At 36.9% G+C, this 25264-nt stretch overlaps 1 protein-coding gene across 1 annotated transcript in view; it reads left to right on the forward strand.

Moving 5' to 3' along the window:
* Positions 1–25264, forward strand: part of GRIK1 (glutamate ionotropic receptor kainate type subunit 1) — a 147125-nt gene that overhangs the window by 114944 nt on the left and 6917 nt on the right. Inside the window, exons 15-16 of the mRNA XM_077760197.1 lie at positions 8519–8744; positions 14539–14789. Of these exons, the coding sequence (XP_077616323.1) occupies positions 8519–8744; positions 14539–14789 (477 nt within the window). The remainder of the gene's footprint in view (positions 1–8518; positions 8745–14538; positions 14790–25264) is intronic.

Here is a 25264-nt window from a genome sequence, read left to right on the forward strand (position 1 = left end):
CTACCTTTCACAGAACCCAAATGGTAGAAATCTGTCCTTTTGATTTCAAGTTGATTCTAAATGATTTTTAGAGTTATGGAATAGGAAGTAGCAAAATGGAAAGAACTGTAGAAATTATCAAAATTTGTGAAGACACAAAATACCCGAATCCCTCACATGTAGTTCCTAGGCCACAAGAATTTAGAGAAGTTTCTCTTTGAAAAGTGTGGCCAGAAGTTGCTTGCTAAAATTCCAATCAAAGTCTATTGGCTTTCCCCCCTAGACTTTTCTACTCTTGCATACAGCACTACCCTAAGATTTCAGATTTGGTTTATATGATTTTTAACATGGAAAAAAACACCCAAATTTAATTTTTTCAAAGAGCTTAGGTGAAATTCCACTCTCTACCATCTGAATTCAGGTAAGGCTGAGGGAATAAACTGACATTTATTAAGCAAGTGTTAGTCGATGTACTATGTGTCTGAGAAAGGAAAGGCTGAAGCAGTTTTCCTTCACTGAGTCATTTGTATATACAGCAATTACACTGGTTATCAAGGATTGTATTTACACAAGAAAACCAGGGCTAAATCATAAATTCAATTCCACATACATTCACAAAGCTTTAGGTGGACACCTGGAATTTGATACTGTCCAAAGAAAAACAACTCAAGTTTTGTGGCCAAGGTCACTCAGTTAATGATGCTTTTTAAACATTACATTTTCTCAAGGCCATCAGCACTTTGAGTCTTAAAGTCTTCAACACTATGGATGATATAATACCCATTTGGCCAAAGGATGTCAGTTACCACTAGGCCAATTACCAAGACAAGGTTAAAGAGAGGCAGAGTATTTTATCAACCGTCCAGGGATTGTAGAAGATGTTTTAGGAAATTCTCCAAATATCAGGGGATCTTTTATTTCTCCTTGTCATGCTGTCAATTAATAAAATGGACTTTTTTTGTAAGTTCGTGTTTAATAATCCAGAATCTCAAGAGACTTCATTTAAGAGAGTTTTTCAACAAACTCCTTTTCATTTGTCCCACTAGGGGTAATACTAAACCATAATATGATATTAACTGGATTGGTTTCTCCACTCCCTGCTGGAGAATTGCTTGGTTCTTTCTATTGTTTCAAAAGCTAGAACAGTAAGTTTTCCCTGCCCTTCTCACTCCCCAAGACCACCGCCAGCATCTTAGGAAGTACAAAGATCAATCAGTTCATGGCCAACCTGTGGATACAATGTGGGGGTAGCTTCCCCAAGGTCATCATGACCCACTCCCTCATTTATACCCAAGAAAATTGACAGCAATGGCAGCATTGGCATCCAGCTCTAGATTTCCCTTTCATAATGAAACACTAAGACATTCGTTTTCTCCAACTCTTGTAGAAGCTAAGGAAAGTACAAAGCTTCTGTTCTTTCTCCTTGATGTAATTCTATTAATTACCTTTCAGGATAAATGGAATAGTCCAAACTTTGGTCTCATGATGACACTTTAGCAAGTCAAATTTTTTTCCAATTGAAGAAAGCATTGTCATAAAAAGTCTAAGCACAGCTTGAGGTCTTAAAAGGAGGATTTCCCAATGTCCCATGCAGACCAACATCCAAACAGAATAATAGTGCTAGTCCATTGTTCAGAGATGAAGGATACCAGCCAGTCTTCTCAGGAGATATGCCTAACACCAGTTGCTGGGATATAAATTAAAATTTATGGTGAAGTGCTTCAGATTACATATTCTGGAGCAAGGCAGCATAGCTTCAAATTCTGCCTTTATTATCAATATTAGCTAATATAGTAATTAGCTTATTAATATTGTAATTAGTTTATTAGCTATACTGACCTTGGCAAGTTGTTTAAACTCCATGCCCCTGATTTCCCTTTCTGTTTATTGAGGATCACAGCTAGCTTGTAAGATTATTTTAAAGAATAAATAACTTCATAGAGATCATGTGTTTACAATACTATTTGGCAAATTGCAAACAATGAGGATGTTAGAACTTACTGTAATTTTCACCAATAACGTCATCACCATTAGTATCCAACACCCCTAGCTATAAGTCCTACGTTTTTCAATCCCTATGGATTTAAAATCTCTAATTTGGTCCTTGTTAACTTTCTTACTGTCAGTGATCTCTGGAAGGTGTGCCTTCTACTAACGGACAAAGAAATCCAGAGGAAGTGCCAGTGACCAAGATCTCAGTGACCTCCAGAGGCCAGGCCAAACAAAGACTTAGTCTTTGGAAGCTTTCCTAAATACATACATGGTGTTTTCAGAAGAACCACTTCCAGATGGTAGGCAGGCAACAGATGGTGAGGATGTCCTTAGAATTCAGCTGAGAAGCAGAGTAAGGTAGTTCAGATAGATTCATCTTAATTTGTATGCTTTACAAGATCTCCAATATGACCAGCACCTAAGGTTGGCATTGTAAGAGATAGGAGAGGGACAGGTATAAAAGTGTGTACAAAGCTTAAATACCTGAATAGCAATAAAGAGACAAGATGCACATGGACTTGTTAAATACAATGCAACATGTGATTAAGTAGCATGTCTTGTGCAGTCAGGAAGTGATGTGAACATCAGAAGTCCTTGTGAGCCAGAAAGGTAGAAAATGCTCATTTAAGAAATGTTTCTCAGTAGAAGCTTGCCTTGTAACAAATCACTATCCTCTCAGACCCAAGCCAGAGGATTACACAGATTAGATCATGATTCAGTCTAAAATGACTCGGATAAAATGGGTTTAAAAAAATCATAACAGACTTGCCATTTCTGGCTTTCATGGTCTAGGGACTTTGGACCAGCTATGGGAATAAGGGACTCTCTAACCTTCATAATCTCCTTCCAAGGAGTGGTTAAGAGCTGTCATCAACTCCAAAGACATTTCAAAAAAGTTATTGAGCACCACACCAGCGGAACTGAAGCAATGGACCATTATGGGGAGACAGGTTTCAGACAGAAATAGTCATATAAGGAAGCACAAAATGAAAAACATTTCTCAAACTTCTCTGCATGAGAAGATATTAGCTTGTGTTTGAAAGATTCACCTAATTTTACCATCAGTACCCAAAATGTTAAGTCCCATAGGTTAAAAATGTATTTGTTTGGGAAGAAATCTATGAGGTCAATTAAAGCTAACCTTTTTCAAATCCTGTAATATTGCCTGCAATGGACCAATCTTTAACTCTAGACAGGAGAAAAAAACATGAAAAATGTTTTAGCAAAGGTGTTTAAATCCCACTGAGTGAGTTTTTTAAAGGGACACATGAATTTTTAAAACCTTGGAAATTCTGCAAATGTCATAATGTTCTATCAATTCAAGATAAGAGCATGATTAACTGCAATGATCATATTACATACATTTGAAAGACAGAGGCCCTCACTATAAGTATAAATGTTTTCTTCTGAGATCTTCTTTCAAAGTGGTTTTTGTAATTTAAATATTTTTAAAATTTCATGAGAATGTATTATTTAATGAAATAATCTATTTTAATCGTGTGTTAGAGAAAACAGTTGCTTTAAAGGCAACTATTTATCTGCTCCCAAAGCTTGGATTTCTACATAGATGATTTCCAGGTCTTTGATTGATTTTTAAGATTTTTCTTAAATTGGGATTTATCTAAAAAAACAAATTGAAGGTTTTAAAATGTAACTGTTTTGGGTATTTTATTTGTTCAACATGCATATATTTGCCACATTTATAACATCACTTTTAATAAGGTTATAAAGATCAAATATGAATAATTTATCCCCAGTGTATACATATGTGTATGTGGTTATGCAGAGATATATATATAAGCATATATATACATGGATCTACATATAAAGTCTTCAGATGTCTTGGTCTTACATAGAATTGCATAATTATTTATTCTACTAAATAATAGGATTATACAATTCCAATGTAGAAGCTTTATAACCTGGTTCAAGAAATGTTGTGATAAATAATGCTTATCGCAGTAAAAATGAGATATTAGAGACATATGTCTATAAGATGGAGTTTCTACCAGTCTTAAGACCATCTGACACTGAAGAATTTATACATATTTATAAACACAGGAAGTGGTGTGAACTTCCTTCCTGTTCACATAGGAAGAAACCCTGCAACTGAAAAGAACAGAAGTATATGAAGGACAAAATACTGTTAAAGGAAAACAGTATAAACAATATCCACACTTCTTTCTAGGTCCCAACAGTCACGCTTCTGAAAATACTATCTAATGTTTTGTCTAAATATATGCAAATAATTTCACACATTACATGACAATGACAAGAGGTGCAGGGGCTCTGATTATCAGAGAAATACCAACGCTACTTACTGCAATTGATTCTTTAGAAAACTGTTAAACCTAGCCAAGTCATGAGTTTGTTGTTCTGTGTATTAAAACAGATGCTCTGTTGATTCCCTCTCTACTGATTAAGAACACAGACGCTGGAGCCAGATTGTGGAATCAAACCCTGGCTTTATCATTTCCTCATGTGGTGTTCTGATTCCTCACCTATTAAAGAGACGTAATAACGGAATCTTTCTCATGTGGTCACCATGAAGATTAAATGAATTAATATATGCAAAGTGCTTAGAAGAGTGTTTGGCAAACAGCAAACCCTGCATGTTCTGGTTCTTATTACTCTTTTCAATAAGTAGATTTTAGCTGCACACAGACATGTTGCAAATCATTTCCCAGTGAGTGTTTAATTTGCATGCACTATAAGGGGAAAAAAAGCGAGAAATGGTGGTCATCAAATGGAGATACGATAGCACTTCCTTATAACAGATTTTAGATGAAAAAATGCTTAATCTTTGCCAACAATGCTTCATCAGCATCAGAAGAGCCACGTAATCAGGTTTAACCAGGCAAACTGAAATTATTGAAACCTGATGCTCTTGCAGTATTAAAAAAATAGATGATTTCAGATTTAATAAATGAAAGCTTTTTGGTTTTAGTGACTTTTGCTAAGAAGCTCAGAGTACTTTACAAGTATTCTAATTAACCTTTGACATATTCATTGAAATAAGAGGCATTCACTGTTTCTATTTTTTGAATATGTATTATTTAAAACGATTTAGCAGGCTGAGACTACAAGAAGATAATAGAAGTGCAAAGCTATCCAGACTATCATTCGAACAGTTGCATTTAAAAACTGTTAAGATTTGTGTCTTAAAAATGGAAAATGTATTAAAAAGGAATAAATCTAACTACTATCAAACTAGTACTTTTTGACCTAATAAAAAATAAACACTACAAAACAGGGCATGACAATGGCCAGAATTCAAAGGTAAAGAGGAAAGAGACCCTAATTCTGTGCTTGTTCTTTCACTAACCAAATGTGACCTTCTGTGTGTCTCCAAAGTCAGGACCTGCATTAAGTAATACAAAAGAGTTGGTCCGGAAAGTAGAACATGGAGGTTAAAGAATCCTTAAGGCAAACTGTGCCAATCATGCAGTTCTTCCTGTAGATTTCCACTGGTGGAAAACTGACTGTGTCCTCAGGTGTTTGGGCCAACTATAGGTATTTCTAGCAGTTAAAAAGGTTATTTTGTAGCCACATTTTGGGTCTTCCCATATCTCTAAGCTCCCCAGCTTCTCAGATGGTCTATAATTCCAAATGTGGAATACAGTGGAGCTTCATAACAGCATAACTGTTAAATGATGAAAGAATTTTAAGTGGAAGCAGAACGGTACTATTCTCTGCTACATTTTGTTTACCATCATTAAACACCAGCAAGAATAACAAGAACAGGTGAAAGGAATTGTAGAACATTCCCTGTACCTTCAACTTGACCAAGTCCTTTACCAAACAGTAGTTTTCTTACTGAGAAAAAGGTTTTGCCTTTGATACTTCAAAGGAGTCCATGCCAGGTAGACTTCCCCTCTAACACTCCAGGGAGTTCAGGTGAAGAATAACCTTCTACTCTGACAAGGAAGAAGCAGTTATGGTTGAATTAAATCCATGATCTCTGGCTCCATAGAGAAGATTACTCATACTGTGGTATGAAGTGCACGCTAACTCAGGGAACACTGTATTACTAAGATGTGATAATATAAGAAAAGAAATTGAGAGTAAGAGTTTAGAAGTTTTGTAGTTCACGGATATTGTGATGACACCAAGTACATGATCAGCAGATACTTCTCCTTGAGGACTGTTGAGTGCTTTTAGTAAGCCACACGTTATACTAGCTGCATGCTAGTCATATGTAGTAAGACCAAAGATAGGTCTGTCATGTATTGAAAAGTTAGACAACCCCCACAGTAGATACTTTCAGAACCACACCTGATAGGGCTCAATAACTACCTTGTAGGCTTTGAGTTGAATCCTTTCATCTCCTTGCATGATCTTTCATTCCTGGATGCCCCACACTTGTCCATTTACCATAAATGAATGGATCATTTACTTTGTTTTGCCCTCAACTTCCTGAGACTAAAAATCCAGTTTTCTATTTACAACATTTATTCTTAATAAAATTTAAATATGATTAAAAACATAGATGTTTCCATGGGATTTTTTTATATGGAGGTTGTTTCCAAGTTTGTGTTAATATGAAACAAATAGCAAACTACTTCAGTGAATAATATGAGTTTATGAATTTAAGCTATATTGTCATAGGTATAACAAATGAGATTAAATTCATTCTCAGAAGAAATTTGGCAGTAAGACATCCACCTTCCCAAGATCATCATAGTCCAGTGGAAAGAACATTGAATTAGATGTTGGAAGTCTTGGGGTCCAGTATTAGTCCTGACACTAACTAGTTCTGTGACTTTCATGAAGTCTCCAAATCTTCTACATCAAAATTTTCTCCTCTGTGAAAATCGCAGTTTGAATGAGACAATTTTTAAAGTCTCTGACAACTTTAAAATTTCATACTTCTAAGAAAATTATCTTCCCTTAAAGTAGTTCTGATGGAGGAATAATTTTCCCAGCTGTGCATTTACTACCAAAAGACAGACTGACCTCCCTGTACTCCTTTGAGTTGCTCTTTATTATAAATTTAGCATTATCCATTTCTTAGAGGTTGAAATTATCCAACAAATGAAGCACTGACCCTGATCCCAAAAAAAATGCCTTTGTCATGGAGACATGAGCTCCAATTTGCAGATATCTCTGGGGTTGAGGAGTAATTCACAGGGGCCTAATCATGATAGAATGGCTTCCATAAAATACCAGTATCTATAAGGTACTGTTTATCGAATTGTTGTTTGTCTCACAAGACCTTTCTCAGGGGGGATCTTCAAATGCCTAACAATCCAAAATAAAGCCATCTGTCCTCCCTTAAGTCATAAAGCCTACAGCATTAACCCAGGTCCTAAATAGAGTTAGGAATTAAGTGAGCCCCCAGGACCACTTGAGCATGAATAACCACGCCAGAGTTGATTCCATAGGTATTCCATTTATTGCTTATGGCTCCAAATCATGTTTTAAGCTTTTCTGCACTCCTGAGATGATATACCCTAATGCTTGCCAAAGATGCTGTCTAGTGTGTAGGGGCTGGAGTTAGCTCAGAATTATCAGTAATTCCCATAATGTCTTTCATTTTCAAAACAAATGGAGGGGAGTGTTGATGCAAATGAAGATAAATTCACGGAAAAAAACTGGAAAAATATGGAAATTACAGAGTAAAATGTAAAATGTCTAATCATAGATCATTATTCAAAAGAATAGAAAATCCATATCCAAGCAATATGAAAACCAGGGCAGCATATTTTAACAAAGAAAGTAAGATAATGAGATAATGTAATGTATAGATGCATATATCATATGCATCATATTTATGGTTTATTATTGAATCTATCAAAAAGCCGAATAAGAGAAAAGACAAAATCATAGAACACTTTGAAATGAAATATTCAGCCCTCACTTTCTAAAACACAGTTGCAATTAAAATTGAATATGTACAGGAAAAGCATATAAATACAGCACAAAGAGTTTTCCGATCTGAATTTTAACTTGAAAAGAACATTTATATTCTAAGTTTTCTAGAAAACATAAGAGTGAATGTCAGTTCTTTCATAAATAAAGCAGCAAAAGCATATGATTTATCTCAAGGCTGTCCCCAGCAAAGGCATGCTGTCAGGTATTGAGACCTACATACCAGAAAGCAGTAAGACAAGCCAACTGAAGGTAAGTAGATAAAGGGAATGGAGTCAATAAGTAGAGTCCTGGAGTGAGCTAGTCACTCCTTGGCCCAATGGGCCTTGAAGATCTCTTCTCAGTGGCCACATTTCTTTAAGCAAATGCTGTCACTGATACCAGTGTTCTTTCTTCCCTAACTGGAAACAGCAAAAGGACTCTGAGCCAATGTCTTACATCGTTAATTGGCAAGATTTCCCTTTCCTTCAATAGTTGCCTCAGTGCCTTCAATGATTTCCCGTAGTGAATTGGACTCTGCTTAACTACTAAACTGAAGTCCAAGGATCATCAATATGGGTTTCCTACATGAAAAGAAAGAATTCCTATACTATTTAGACCACTGGAGTTTTGAATGGCTTTAGGATGCATTTTCTCAGAGTTATTTTGCTGGGGGGTGTGCTTTCTTTACCTGCAGAAATCAAAGATATCCACCTATGAGAAGATGTGGGCGTTTATGAGCAGCAGGCAGCAGACAGCTCTGGTAAAAAACAGTGATGAAGGGATCCAAAGAGTACTCACCACTGACTACGCCCTGCTGATGGAGTCCACCAGCATTGAGTATGTGACGCAGAGAAACTGCAACCTCACTCAAATTGGTGGCCTCATTGACTCCAAGGGTTATGGAGTGGGAACACCTATCGGTAAGAGAGGCAAGGCCTCAGACAAGACTGAGATGGGCAATGTCAATTATGAAGGATAGAAGGGAATAAACTCAGAGATACCTACTCCACACTCTGAGAAGTCCTGCAAGCCTTTAGTGGACCAATAAATAAGGGAAAGACTCATGTAGATCAGGGGCATGGTTTGAACTGACAATTCCCAGATGTTTAACTTAATAAACTTTCAATCCACTATTTCTTTTGAGTTCTACCACTAGATATCTGAGTATATAGACTGTATTATGTTACCCTCAAAAATATTTTTTAGACAAAGAAGAACTTTTCTGTTTATTTTTATTTTATATTAATTGTTTTAAATTAATTTATTTATTTTGAGGGGGAATGGAGGTGCAGAAAGAGAGGGAGAAAGAGAATCGCAAGCAGGCTCCAAGCTGTCAGTGCAGAGCTTGACACAGGGCTCAAACCAGCCAACAGTGAGATCATTACCTGAGTTAAAGTTAAGAGTCAGATGCTCAACAGACTGAGACACCCAGGTGCCCTGCTCAAAAAATATTTTTAAAAGAATATCTTCCTGATTAATCCTCTTGACATTATTTCCTTCAGTACTTACACATGCCTGTATAATTTTTCTATCTTAAATTATATTGGAATGCAACAAAATTAATTATGCATTTAGATGACAAAAGTTGAAAGGCTAAAGTTCCATGTCAGTAGAAGTAAAACAAAAGCTATATCTATAAGAGAAAAAAAGTTAAAGATTAACTTATAGTGGGTTTTTTGGGCAGTATGGTACAATCAAGGATAACTATCTTAAACCTCCAAATAATCCTATTTCTGCATTTTGTGCTACTGTTTTTTCTAGGGGTATTATTGCCTTGTCGGCATGCAGACCCATACAGCAAGGTTTTCTTGTATGTCTAACATATAGAACTATATTCTATATTTAAGGGACAATTATGGATTCCCTCTCTATAGAAAACTATATTGGATAATGTTCCTGCATGGTGGTAATATGCTCTTTTCAAGTGAGTCATTAGTAATTTTGTGATAAGCATTCCAAAAATTTTTTAATGTTTATTTTATTTTTGAGAGAGAGACAGAGTGTGAGTGGGAAGGGGCAGAGAGAGAAGGAAAGACAAAAAATCCAAGCAGGCTCCAGGCTCTGACCTGTCAGATCAGAGCCCAATGCAGGGCTTGACTTCACAAACCATGAGATCATGACTTGAGCCAAAGTCAGATGCTAAACCAGTTGAGCCACCCAGGTGCCCCATGATAAGCATTCCAAAGGAGAGGGATCAGAGGCCATCTTAGACCACTGGGCTAGTCTAATAAACAGAAATCTTGGTTACAGTCAAGTCATATTGTAAAGAATCCAAGGTCAATTAGATGTGCTTGTTTTTATTATTATTTTTTGTTGTTTGAAAGGGATTGTCCAATCCCATGCTCAACATTAGACAGGGATCACAAATTCAAATGCTTACAGAGGCCAAGCAGATATCATAATTGAATAAACTTGCTTGCTTGAGGAAACAATAGGGAATGTAGCAACTTTGGAAAGTTAATAGACCACACGAAGCATCTAATTGGGGCACCTGCTTTTCAGGTTAGTCATTGCACATGCGAGAATTTGAAGACAAGTATGTAGACATTCCATTTTTCATTAAAAAAAAAATCAGATTTTAGGGGAGCCTGGGTGGCTCAGTTGGTTGAGCATCTGACTCTTGGTTTTAGCTCAGGTCATGATCTCATGGTTTGTGAAGTCAAGCCCCACACTGTCAGGGCAGAGCCTACTTGGGATTCTCTGTCTCTCTCTCTGTCTCTCTTGTTCTCTCCCTCTCCATCTCTCTCTCTCTAAAAGTAAATAAACTAACTTAAAACAATAAATTAAGAAACTTAAATTTTCAGATTTTAAGTAGACTGTCCTAATAGTAAGACATTTAGCCACAAATGCATTTAAAAAGAGAGAGAGAAAGACTAGGTATCCCATACTCAATTTTTGATCAGTATTAATTCAATTCACCAGATAAAGATCAATTTTCTCTACCTTTCAGCATGAATACACAACTAATTTGACTCCCTGCTATCTGGTGTTAGAAATATATGCTATGGAGAAATTAACTGTATTATTATTATCAAGAATGTATTCTAAATAAATCTGCAGAATGATTTAGCAACGGAACGTATAGGTACCCTCTTGTCCCTTTCTTTTCATTAACTTTCCCTGATGAAAATGCTAATATTGTCAGTAGAGTGCATATTTTCCCCAAATGGAAAATTCTTCTGTGATTAAGCCAACATGTTCTGCAGGGGGCTCAGTGGGATTGTTAGACACTATTTAAAAGAATACTGTGACTCGTTTTGAAAAAAATCTACTATTTCCCTAACCAAGCCTTGTCACTTCACTTTCGATAATATGGGTGGGAGGGAGTTAGGCAGATGTTATTTTTGTATATTCCATTACTGCTGCTTTCAGGTAAAGGGGCTGATAAATGGACCATAAGTCAGACAAAAACACCAGGAGTGGGTGCTTTTGCCCAAGTCTTTCCAAATCAAGACCTTAAGACTGATTGCCTTATATTCTGCATCTTCTCAGGGAAGTAATTGTGGTTTCCCAACAGAATTATGTTTAGATTAAATTACGGAGTTGAAAACTGCACTTTTATCATTTTGTGTTCTACCTTCGAAGCCTGACCACCTTTCAACAGTAGGCCTTGCTCACCAACTTTCCTGTCTGGCAATAATGATAGAAAATAACAATGTGTCTCATTCTTTATGAGAGTATTTATACTTTACTATGAAACTTTTAATGGGCATTTCTTCTAATGAACAGAATATAACACTAGAGTTAAAATTTGGGGGTGGGGCAAATAGAAAGGAAGCAAAGGACTTTTTTCTCCAACAGTCCTGAATCAATGTGGCAATTTGAAAATTACTCTGCCCTCCTGTAAATGAGGCTGACCCTTTGATGAGTTTCACTGTATTTTATATTATATGAGATAGAGATCTGAATGTTCTCATTCATTCTACTTTTTGCCACTCTCACCCATAAGTTGATCCAAAGTTGAAGAACCTTTCCCCCTCCCTAGATAAAGAGAAATACACTCCAGGAATTTTTCATACTGGTTATAAACCTGTCAGGCTTTTAAACCGAAAACAATGAAGGAATAATTGGAACAGATGGCAAACTTCAGAGAGAATACATCCATTGGGAATACAGCTGTTGGATAAATTTGAGAGATGTGTCTTCTATGATGAATTGACTCTTTAAGAAAGCTCACTTGCTATTCAGGAAGGTGTGTGTGTGTTTCTGTGTGCACGCGCACACACACACGTGTGTGTGTGTGTCTATGTTTTTTCAAGTGACTTGTTATAAATCACTTCTTATGCCACTAAGTCCACATAAGTAACAACAGCAAAGACTGAGCTAAAATATATTCAGATACACAAAATTCTCCATACACTTTGGTTCTTGCTCTCACTGACTCTGTGAAGGCTTCAAACTCTTTCCCATGGTCAAAGATTGGCAAAGTCAGTTCAGTCACAACACAAAATTGAAGACTGCTTCTTTGAGACTCTCAGGACAGAAGTTCTGGAAATGGGCTTCCTTAGGGATTTGAAATAAAGCTTCAAGAGAATGAGAGCAGTTACGGCTTAAACAAGTTACCGGGAGGCTGGAAATTACCTTCCTTAGAGAATAACTAAACAGAGATCCGATCCCCTGTCTGTCTGAATGTTTTAGGTATTGTGCAGCCTGGAGTCAGAAGGGGAGCGCCAGTCAACATTTATTGAGTGCCCACTGTGTATACTGCTATGATTACAGCAGCAACCGCTACCATAAGAATCACTCTTAGGCTCTTCAAAGCATTTTTTCATACATTAAAGCAAAGCTCTCCTGGTTCACTTAATTGCTCACATGCTATGGGTATGTTAATGGTGCTAATTTTGACACTACCCATTATTCTGGGGGTGTTTAAGCAAGCAGCCAATATCTTTTATTTTGGCTTACAAGAGCCATTTTCTCACCAAAAATCCATTCATTTAATTGACACGCCATTCCAAAGCTAACTCCAAGACATTTTGCTCTTCTTTTAAACTTGATTTTTACTACTGACAATGATTTTAGGAAGTCTTGGGAGGAAAGAAAGAAAAATGACAAATGCCACAATGTGAACCTTCTGCTTTTCCAACGTAAAACATGCCATGGAACATAAGGTTTGTGTATGTGGAGGTTGAAGGCAGGAAGGAGAGCAGGCTGTGGAGTAGAGGAAGCAGCTTTCATGGAAATAACACTAGGTAAGAAGTAAGAGGAAATGAGTTAAATCCTTGCCTCTTCTGCCAGTAACTAGTACTTTTACTCATACTTTCACATCCTAAGTTTCTTCCAGTCTAAAATATGCGGACCAGACTATATGATTTCTAGGATCTCTTCTGGTTCTAAGATGACACATTTTTCAACTTGCTATTTTATCTTTGCCTTTTTAAAAAAGTCTACCAAAAAAACTTCAAAATTTGCAAACAGAAAGAGACAGGGTGTACTACTTTCCTTCTGAGTTGGAAGAAATACTAACAAAAATTCTTAGCATCCAGAGAGAAGTTGAGTAAATGCATTTTACCGTCTTTTTTTTTAAAGTTTTTTTCCAGTTTTATTGAGATCTAGTTGATATATAGCACTATGTAAGCCTAAAATGTATAACGTAATGATTTGATGTATGTATAAATTACAAAGTAATCACCACAGTAAGTTTAGTTAACATACATCATCTCACATAGTTACAAATTATTTTTCTTGTGATGAGAACTTTTAGCATCTTGCTAATCTTTTAATCTCTTCCTTTGCATTAATTGGCATAGGAATCCAGTACTGGGCAAGCTACGGCTACAGACAGATGTCAGTACTGTCTAACCCTAAAATAATTAAAAGTTTGATGACATTACTAGAAGATTGAGTACAAAAAATACCAATAAAGTCCTTGCAAATTTTCCAAGCCTAACTGAATTTTGCAGAACTTTTGAAGTATACAAAACTAATCTTAATGACATATTACTAAGTGTATTAGTCAGTATGGACTAATTGCTATAACCAACACTTGTTATTTTCAAAAAGCTTACACAGTAAATGTTTCTTGATCTTGTCATGGGTCCAGTGTGGATTGCAAGAGAGACTGCTTCATGCGGCCATCCTGGGACCCAAACTCCTTCCAATTGGTGGTTCCACTCCCCCTAGTGACTTGGTGTCCTTTCCTTCCTACTGTGTATTTGGGAAAAAGGAGAGAGAAACTAGAGAATCGTGTTGGGAGAATGTGAGATAAGACTGGAAACAGTCATATGTCACGTCAGTTCCTCATAGCTAGAAACTGATCACATCACCATACTGAATTAATTGTAAGGAAGACTGGGATGTGTAGCTGCTGCCCTAGGAAGAAGATGAGATGGCACAGGTGTTCATCTAGCCAAACTGTCACAATATTAAACAACTGAGAAAAGATAGAGTCTGAACAACAAAATCCCCCAACGTGGGGAGAGCTTTTATGAAAAACTCACCAGAAGCAGAGGTATGTCACAGAATCCCCAGCTCAGCTTTTCCTTATTTAAAAGGAACAGACAGCCTGGGCAGGAGTGACTCTCAACACATCAGCTATCCATTCTCCAAGTATGTTGAGCTTTCAAAATATAGAATTCAACTTGCGTGCCCGGTGCCAATGAAATTGTGGATTGGGATTTCCCAACAGCCATAAAGTAGTTACCTTTAAGACAGTAATCCTTCTTGATATCTTCAACCTTCTGGTGACCAATATCCAAATGAAATTCCTTACAGGCTCGCCTTACCGGGATAAAATCACTATTGCTATCCTTCAACTACAAGAAGAGGGCAAACTGCATATGATGAAAGAAAAGTGGTGGCGGGGAAATGGCTGCCCAGAGGAAGACAGCAAAGAGGCCAGTGCTCTGGGAGTAGAAAATATTGGGGGCATCTTCATTGTTCTGGCTGCTGGACTGGTCCTTTCTGTATTTGTAGCCATTGGAGAATTTATATACAAATCACGGAAGAACAATGATATTGAACAGGTGAGTCATCTCTTTCTAGGATTAGGTAGTTTTTAGTTTGTGTTATCTGTCTTAAGTTGGGGGGTTTTAAAGATGCCTGCCCTTTTTGTAACAGTCTATTGAATTAGATGCCCAGAAGAGCCATTTCTGAGTTATAGCAAAGAGCTATTGACTCCCTGCCAGGTGCTGCTGGCACTGCGGTGCCATCATTTATTAATGAGAAGAAGGAAGTGCCTTATATACTAAATCCAATTAGCACTATTTGGAATGGCAGTGCAGAAATTCCAAACCCAGTTAATTTCTTGAACAGTTATTTGCTCTTAAGATAGAAATCCTCAATAAAGCAGGCAAGAAATAAATCCAAAATCAGAAAAGATATAAAAAGATCTTTGAGAGAAATGTTACCATCCTTTCTTGAAGTATGGATGCCGAGCACATGTACTAATGCAAATCAATTTACATAAAGATATAAATGCAGTATTTTGAAACTGAGCATTTACGTCTCCCAAAACATGATTAGTAAAAGGGTTATTCATCAGTTTTTTGACCAGGAATATGATAAATAATACAGAATGGCAATGAAATATATTAGAGACTTTATTTTTCCAAATTGTATTTAGGATTATAGTCGGTTTCAACAGTCAATCATTTTTGCCTGTCACTTTTATTTTTGATAGAAATCACACCAGGAGCTTCTACCATTCTGTATAAGATGATGGTATTAAAGATAATTCCTTCATAAGCATACTAGAATCAACAAAATACAAAGCTCATGCCCATCGTAGTGCATTAGACCACCCATTCAATTTAAAATTATTGTTAGAATTTTGAGACTATAAACTATTAATAATGGCTAGTTTAATGCTCAGCTATCACTGTCTTGAAATCACTAATCATTTTTAAACAAGGGTTTTACTTCCATTGGGCCCCACAAATTATGTAGCCAGTTCTCATGAATAATTTCCACCAGTCCCACCTCCTTTAAGTGGAAATTCTCCTTAAGCTCCCAAAGCTGGGGATGATTGATTATAACCTGATTTTATCATGAAAATTGTCCTAAAATTACAAGGCAATTGTGAGAACATTAAACACCCCTTTCTTAGATTTTATTAGAGAAAACTATCTTTACTTAAAAGGGAAAATGGACTGTTCTGCTTTGTTTTAACTTTCAATTTGCTCTTGAGGTGTCTTGTTTTATGCAACTAATTTGAAAAATAAAAGCTTGTATATGTTATGCTTTTAATGTGCTTCTCATAATTGCCAGCTTCATTTGATTTAAATTTTCATTTAAACACTCATTTTTGCTTCTGATTTATTCATTTTTTTCTATATTTTTTCCTCATTTCTTTTTGCATGCAAGGCTTTTTGTTTCTTTTATGGACTGAAGTGTAAACAAACCCATCCAACCAACTCCACTTCTGGAACCACTTTATCTACGGATTTAGAATGTGGTAAATTAATTCGAGAAGAGAGAGGGATTCGGACACAGTCCTCAGTTCACACTGTGTAATCAGTTAAAAAAAAAAAAAGTGTGCCCAGTAGAAATTGTTTCTGCTAATTGGTGGTGTTGATGATATCTGTATCTATTAAGCATAAATAGCCATAATGCTTTATCCTTTTAAGGTAGCAAAACTCATGGACTCTAGACATTGAATTCAATGCACTGAAAACAGATGCGCATTCTGTGTTGAAAGTGAGGTGTATTAGGGGCATATAAACTTCAATATATGTGTACTTTCCAGAATCTTCTATACCATCAAGAGAATGGCTACCTTAGTTCTGTATTCATGCATTAAAAATAAGCAAGTCTTTCTTCATGAAAAAGTAGATGTAGACTTTCAACAGTGCAAAGCATAAAAACAAAATGCTAATATTGTGGAATTCTTTTCATCTTTGTGGGCCTTTTTTTTTTTTTAACTCCTCTTTCCCTCTCCCTGTCCCTTCTGTTCTGTGTAGATCCACATATTCAAACTACCCAAAACCCTAACTTTTGACAGTTATTCCATAACAATGTTGACATTCAACTGCAATTTATTCTACTATTTAAAATCTATTATTTACACAAAGACTCAAGGTGTCTTAGATTTTAAAAATTGAAAAACATGATCCAGAAAATGGAAACTCAACGTGGACCCTCTGGCATCACAGAAGAGCATTAGCTACACTGAACTTCACTCAGGAAGGCACAACATGGTCGAAAATGTTTCTTCATTAACATCAAGTTCTCACCTAACATATACCTGACAACCCTCCTTACATTCAGATAGTAGTATGTTCGAGCCTCTAAGGAATTGTGATTTTTTTCATGCTGCAGACTATTTCTTGCAAGTGTCAGACAAAGTCCTAAACTAGGAACTAACTCATAGCATCTTCTATGTTCCACTTACTCACTCTATGTATTGATGAACATTTTTTCACAAGATGTTATTTTATTCCCTTCCTACTCACCCAGGATAGAGTGGTTTTTCTCATAGCTATCTTTTTTGAGCATTAACACTTTCACACTCATTTCTCTGGACCCTTTGTCATTATCAATTCACTGCAAGTATACTGGGGAGAAGGGCAAGGAGGAGAAAATAAATAGAGGAAGGAATTTCCATACACATTAGTTACAGATCTCTAGATTTATTTTCCACCTGCATTCAAAATGCTGTAAATAATTTCTAGTCTAACTCAGCTTGGTGACATAGAAAACCAATTGCATACCAAATTTGTTGTGATGAAGGATATCTGCTGGCCCTCTGAGCTTCTTTTCTTCACAGTGAGTAGGGGAATTGAAGATGCCTTTCATCTTCCCTCAGCATGGGATCAGTTGTTCTTTGTTCTCCTTAATGGGATTACCTTTTGACTTGTGAAGTTAGCCCCCAAAACATATTTCTCAGAAGTAAAGATAAGCCATCTGTGCAATCATGTAACGTTTTGCCTTCTCTTTGCTTAGCTTTAAATGGGTTCCAATTTTTGAACCACAGGTCTCTCCAGTCAACACTGTACTTCTCCAGTAATGCATGTTTAGGAAAGTTGACTCTTGCCCTGATTTTCTCAGTCTTGCTAACGTGCTTTTAAGAAAATATCTCTAAATTACACTAATATTTATTTACTGTTATTGAAGTGACAGCAACATACTTTGTCCTAGGTCAAAGTTTACATGTTCATAATCAATAGAGTCACACATTGGGGTATTTTCTTATTCAGAATTTATTGATTCTGTATGTGGAAACCACAAATTACATAAGTTTATCTTCCCAAGGACTATTTAATAAATCAAAGATGCTACCAAAAAAGTTCAAGGGTGATTGATGAAGTTTAGATGATCAAGAGGTTAGCAATAACTACATCTGCTTTTCTGCAGATGACTCTCCTTCAAAAGTCTAATTCAGAGTTTTGGATAAAATTAATATTTGTGTGCCACTTTAAGCTGTATATTACCTATTTCTGATATTTATATCTTATTTCACAGTTTTCAAAATGTTTTGAAATGATACAGCATTACATTTAATCCATTCAACAATTTTATTTCCACTTTACTAACAGAGAGATAGGCAGTCAGCAGCCTGGAGTCTTAGAATTTAGAATCATAAGAGAATTTTCAAAATCAACCAAACTTAAGTGCAGATTCCAGTACAGCCACATGCTGAATGACAGCAGACAAGTGACTGCATTTTTCAGAGCCTTGGTAGGTAGGTAATACTAGGACATAATTTCTCGGTCATAAGGCCCCATTGGCAAATGTTATTCAAATTAGATGTTCCCAGTCAAGAACCCATGGAACACTACCCATGAAACTTTCCCTTACGGCATGATATCTCTGTGTGTTTAATATGTTATGACACACTGGGAAGTTTCAACAAGACTGAAAAGTACTCAGTATTCCCAAACTTATTAGAGAACAGAATCTGCTTTTCCCCAAAGCATCTTGACAGACCATTGTTCTACAGATCATATTCAGGGAACGCTGGCTCGATGATATGTATCTCATCCAGTGTTATTGTACAAAACATGTTAACCATGCCTGGCACATAGTTGCCATTCACTAAACAATGGTATTGATAATTGAGGGTAGGTTTTAATTTCTCTGAGTCTTAGTTTCCTCATTTGTAAAATGAAGATCATTTGTTGACCTATATTTGCTTTGAGAAGTAAATGAAATTATATAATGGCATAGAAAATAAGATCATTTATAAGCATCCTGTTAACAGACATTGGTTAATAGGTGTTAGTTCCTTATAGCAAAATTGGGTATTACCATCGGGTCATGTGGCCAGTAAGTGCAATTTAACATAGAGTCCATTTGGAAAAGAGGTTTTCCAATTTACAGGCTCAGACTCTCTCTAAAACCACTTTTCCTCACACAAGCATTAAAAATCAAGGACAAGTTCATTGAACCCCGGAGAAGGACCCAAACTGGCAATACATGAGGGTCTAGTAGAAATTATGAACCTCATCTCTAGAAATTCTAATTTGGTTAGTCTGGAATGGGAGCAGGACAATAGTTTTCTAAGGTAGCCAGTGATTCTATTATGCTGTAGTGATCTAAAGCATAATCTTCTGTGTGTGATCGGCATCCAATAACTCATTTGTGTCTATTGATTGATTCCAGAGGTACAACCACTAATCCTAAACCAATATATTGCAATATATTGCACATATCTGGCATTCAATATTCAATAGGCCATTTCTATAGAGAATTCAGAAAGATACTATACATCTTTGAGATAAAAAGTTCATTATATTCAATTAATAAACTTCATGTTTAGTTACGGGTGCTAGACCTACTCAAAATGACCAACTAGGTAGTTTAATTGGTCTCTGTGCCCTTTTTTCCCTTGAAGAACTTCTATTCATTTCAGAAACTGAAGCTCCTTACACTTCTTTTTCCTGTTATACATGCCCCGGACAACCAATTATTGACATCAAGTAAATGACTGCTGAAACCACAGAGACCCTACCAGGGGCCATTGCATTTTAAGTGAAATTTAGAAAATGAGAAGCTTGAACACAAAAAAAATATTTCCAATCACTATTTTTTTTTTGTCATTAGTTCTCAGACTTTGGTGTACCTCAGAATTACCTGGGGGAAATTATTTAAAATACAGATTATAGGTTTTACCTCTATAGATTGTTTCTCAGTGAGTGTAATCCAGGAATTGGCAATTTTTTACCAAAATCTGAAAGTGAATGCTAAAAATTAGTCATGCACAAGAGTTTTCATTAAAAATATTAGTTTCAATATAGCAGTTTTCTCCAAAATGAGGTCATGTACATGAATTTTTATTAAAACTATCTTCAGTACAAGGGGTTTTTAAAAAATAGCTTTCCTTACATGAGTTTCCTGCCCCCCACAATCTTAAATACAGCTGTTTTACTTTAAAACTGTTGGTAAGCATGAGTTTTCTTTAAAGCTAGATGGAACACAGCAATTTGACTTCAAGTTAAGTGGTGAGAGTGAGATTTTATTAACATTGGCAGGTTATCTGTGGCTTATACTTTGAGGAATACTATTTAAAGTTAGAAAGAGAGCAGAAATGTATTTGAAAAGATTGAACAGTGCATCGACAACTATGGAGCACATAACGTTGTCTAATCCAGTTCCTGACAAGCCCGTTTATAACCCATTGCAATAAGGAAAAAAATAGTTTATTTTGTCTTAGACTAAAATTAGATGAATTATTTTAGAGTTTTCCAGTAAAACTGTAACTACCTGAGGACACACAGTGGGTAGAGATCATGCCCTTAGGAAAGTCAGCTGGATCATATAGTTATAAACCTATCCTTCCTCAAAATTATTTCCAAATACCTCACTACATTTGACTAGCATTATATTATATTCTATATGAGCCATCCATGGCAAAGCAGTAAAACAATGAATCCCAATTAGTTTCCAAGCTCATGACCCTTTATACTATAAGGTCTATTTCCCAATAAGCAACTTAAAAGTAGCCTGAACAGCCTTGAAAAGCAAAAGGAAAGCAAAGCATTCCTATTTCTCAGACTATTTTCTGCACATCTGACTGTGCCAAATGGCATTATTAATTAACTCTTACAGATAATGAAAAATTTGTGCTTGATGCTGCAGTTTTAACTTGCCTTTAGGAACCATCTCATTATGCTTCCCACAGTTATGGAATTTTATGTCCAGATGCACAAGCATATTAAAATCATTTTTACTTTCAAAATCCTCTCCATAGAGACTGATATCATGGAAAATGGGATTCTCCTTTAAGTTTTCAGAGAAATTCTATTTGCCCAGATAAGAACATTTGGATGATAGAAACCCAAATGTTCTATGTGGTTATACACACTGAGGGATCTGAGCTTTGTAGTCATCAACCCAATGGGGCTAATTGGCCAATTTGCACAACACCATCATATCTCTGTGTTTCAATGTACACCTCCAGATACACACAAAAATAATGAGTAAGACCTGAGTGATGTAATGAAGTTACTGTTGCTTCTGTAACTACTAAGCTTAAATAAGCAAAACCAGAATTTTCTTTCTGCCCAATTTTTTAACTGAAGTGTTTAGACTTTAAATATTCAGATTTTTTCCACTTTAAAAAAAAGAATGTTGCCCTGATCACTTAGTCCTTACCAACCAGAGGAACTAAGAAACCACTGTCCACAGGTAACCTACCCTAACTTTGCATTTATCTTAAGGCCTAAGTATCACCTGGCACATTATCAGATGCCTCCATGTGTTCTCAACTTCATTTCTTCTGTAGTGTGATCACATTATTTAGCAAGTGATTTGGAGAAATCTAAATCAGGTTATTTCTGTAAGTGTACAAAGAGGTTTTCCTTTGCCTGGAAACCCAAACATTCATTAATTCACAGAGAGGCTAGGAAGCAATGAACATTCATTTAGAAATAACTTTTCCAGTGTACAATGGAAGCGTCTTCTAAACCAAACAAATTCTAAAAGGTGTAAATGGCCCAATGGAAACATGACCTGGGAGTCACAGGCCACGAATTCAGGTCCCTGTGCTGCTGCTGAATGGCTATGTGACTCTGGGCAAGTCACTGTCCTTCTCTTATTCTCTGTCTCCCCATGTGTTAAATGAAGGGATAATACTTTTTAAATTTTATTTATTTTGAGAAAGAGACAGAGAACACAAGCGGGGGAGGGGCAAAGAGAGGGAAAGAGAGAATCAATCTCAACCAGGCTCCGCACTGCCAGCACAGAGCTCAATGTGGGGCTCAAACCCACAAACCGTGAGATCATGACCTGAGCCAAAATCAAGAGCCAGACCCATAAATGACTAAGCCACCCAAGTACCCTAAAGCGGTGATATTTAAAGTTCTATGCAACCATAGTATTCATAGTATTTTTTTAAGTTTGTTAGAAAGTGGGAGGGAAATAATGAGAAGCAGGANGCCAAATACCAAAATACAAATATAAACATGATTGTGTAGTTACCTTGAACATATTCAATTTTTATTGCCATAAATAGAATTACCTTTTCCTGGATAAAGAGAAAAATAGTCACAATGGCATCAAAGAGTGAAAAAGTTATCATCCAATCATAAGCAAAGTGTTATAAACACAGGGAAGGCTACAAAAGTAGAATCATTCTTGACTTTGATGAGCCTACAGAGTAGGTAAAACAAAAACAAAATAAAACAAACCAACAAGTAAAGCAAGACATGTGTTTAGAAGTTATTCATAGCTGTGGAATGGGTTAAATTCTCAATCACAGTTCAAGAGAGGGGACCTCAATGGGACTGGAGAGCATGGGGAAAACTATTCTGTAGGTGGAACTTCAGTAATTCTGCTAAAGAAAGACAAAGGGAAACAAAGAAAGAGATTGATGTGCTTTTACTTTCTATTGCTTTTATGCCTATCCTCCTCTACCCTTAAGTATCAAGATTTCTACTTCTTCCAATCAGAGATAAATCAAACTCCTAGCTTTTGAGTCTTAAGTAGATTTTACTGATTTGTAGTATAGACAAAAATCTTGAAAACCATGGCTTTCAGTCTTAAGAACCAGGTGTTTTGTTGAATAGGTTAGTTGCTGTTATTCAAAAAGTTTATCTCTGATTAACAAAAGCCAAAACCTGGAGGCCCCAGGTTTTGGAAATACATAAAATGGTGATTTCCTTCCTCATGTTCCTATCCCCGACCAGCTTTTGTCTACTAGGAAAGAAGGGAAGAATGGGAGGGAAGTAATTAAAGCTTAGTGGTACCAGAATCCCTGAGAGAAGGCTTCATGGCCATCTATGAGCCAAGTCTCAACTTGAGTACAGGAAAATAGAAACCTCAGAAAAGTTCTGGAAGATCGTGAACAGACAATGCCATTTTGGGGTTCACTGGGTGTAGCCCAGGAGATGGAAAAACTTGAGAGAAATCTTACATTTAACTGTCTCCAGAATGCTGCAATAAACATATGTAGGCCATGAACCTATGAACAGCTTCATGGAGTCCTGCTCAGTCCCAGTGCATCTCAAGGAAAGAAGTGAAAATTCCATGGTCCTTCTCAATGAAGAGCCTTGCAGAAGGGCTGAGAGAACCAGTGGACTGAAAGAGTTGAGGTGGGAGTAGAAAAGACTACATGTGTAGACCTGACATGAAGACCATAGTGGGGCCACAAACACTCAGAGGATTCAGCTGAGAGAATACAGTACCCATGGCCTCCTAGGATGCCAACCCCAGCGAAAACCAAAGAACAGAGAGTGGCCATGGACCAGCTGCTACCACCATCACCAATTCCCAAGCCCTCTATTAAATTCTCCTAAGCCCAGTGGCACCTGGGAAAGAAGAGAAGGAAAAAGGAGGAGGGAGAAGTTCATATAACTGAGCCATTAACCAAAAGAAACTTAGTTTTAAACCAAGAGTGACTTATCTTGAGTTGACAACATCCACTAGTAGATGGGGACCTCTAAGCTAAGGTGGAATCTGTTATTTTTTTATGATTTTCTTGCACACTTATGTTTATAGTTTGAGAAAAAATGTATGTCCACTGCATGTGGGCATAAGCTAGTACCACAAGGACTTCATGGTAGTGCACATATAGACTATGGACCTCTAAAACCCCCCATCAGGTTCAATTTACCTCAAGGCCAAGGCCATTCTCTATATGAGAAGGGCCATGCAAAGAATTTCTTGGAAGTTCATATTTATGGCCCTAACTCAGCCTCTGAGTTGTGGAAAGAATAGGCTGGTTCTCTTCTACATGTGGAAATGGAAAGTCAGTCCTCATAGGATCTTCTCAGGCCTTCAGCATGGAGGCCTGCTTAGGTACATATGAGTCCAATATCAGAGGATGTGTGCAGGTTCTAAGCTTGCACAAGGGACTGAGGCAGACTTGGGAGATGTAGGGAAACCAGAAAGAAGCCAGAAAGCCAGAGAAGAAAGTCATGGTGGCCTCTGACAGTGACTCCAGACAGGAGAAAGGCATTGTGGGTACTTTGGATTGACATGCAAAACCACATTTCTGCCATTTTTAAGCAAGGAGGGTTGCTCATCTCAGATATGTCCAGCCCACCTGAAGTTTATCCTCATGGCAGAAACAACTTTCTGGTATCTAGTCATAATGCTTGGGTGGGCCAATTTGCAGCCATCTCTCCAAACTCATCAGCAACTTTCATGTGCTCCTGGAGCAGAGGAAAGTTTCAGCTGCTCTGGAGCACCCTTCAGAGGCCATCGGAGACGGTCTCCAACAGGCCTGATCAGCTCTGATGATATTCCTGCTTCCTCTGAATATGGGACAGAGGGTGGGCACAATTTCCTTGTGTTTTCAGGTCCCTTCATCTATTAATCTGTCCCCACATCTATTTGCCTTATCTCATACCATGGGAGTTTGACACCAAAAGTTGCCAGTGAGGGGCCCCTTCTCTGGTATTCCTCAGTACCTAGGCTCTCGCAGCCTCTGGCTGGATGGTTCTCCCTGAAAACAGATGCAGAACAGTCCTAGCTTCATACCCCATCTGCAGTCCCAGGGGCTGGACCCTGGAAGGCTCGAAGGCAAACTTTTACAATTCAAAGTGCCTTCTTTTTCCTTCTTTCAAACACCTGGCTGTTATAATTAATAGCTTCAAAGACTGCAGTGGCTTCTATAGATTCACAAAAATCTATTTAAGAACCCAAAGCTGCAAATTTTTCTTTTTTTTTCTTTCTATGTCATCCCTACCCTGAGGGTAAGGCATATAAAAGCTCTTGTGATAACTTTCAAAGTGAGGAAAAAGGGTTCAGATTCAGAAGATTTGGAAAAGCACTTGGATTAATATCAAAATAGAACATTGCTTCATGTTAACCTCACTTTTCAAAGTTTTCCATGAAATTATTCTTAATGTTAGAGGAGAATGACCTAATACACCCCCCCAAGAGTTTNAATGGAAGAAAAGTTTTTCTAAATAAAACCTTTAAATAAAAATGAGCCCTAGAAAGATGATTCTCGTGTATCTGGTGTCATTGAGTAACCCTGTGTCCCCCATAGGTGTATGTTTATGGTTCGAAGGGGTTCATATTGGAAAACAAGAAACTCTGGGCTATGCATTCATGC

The sequence above is a fragment of the Crocuta crocuta genome, unplaced genomic scaffold, assembly GCF_008692635.1.
Source record: "Crocuta crocuta isolate KB4526 unplaced genomic scaffold, BGI_CrCroc_1.0 scaffold369, whole genome shotgun sequence".
Lineage (NCBI taxonomy): Eukaryota > Metazoa > Chordata > Mammalia > Carnivora > Hyaenidae > Crocuta > Crocuta crocuta.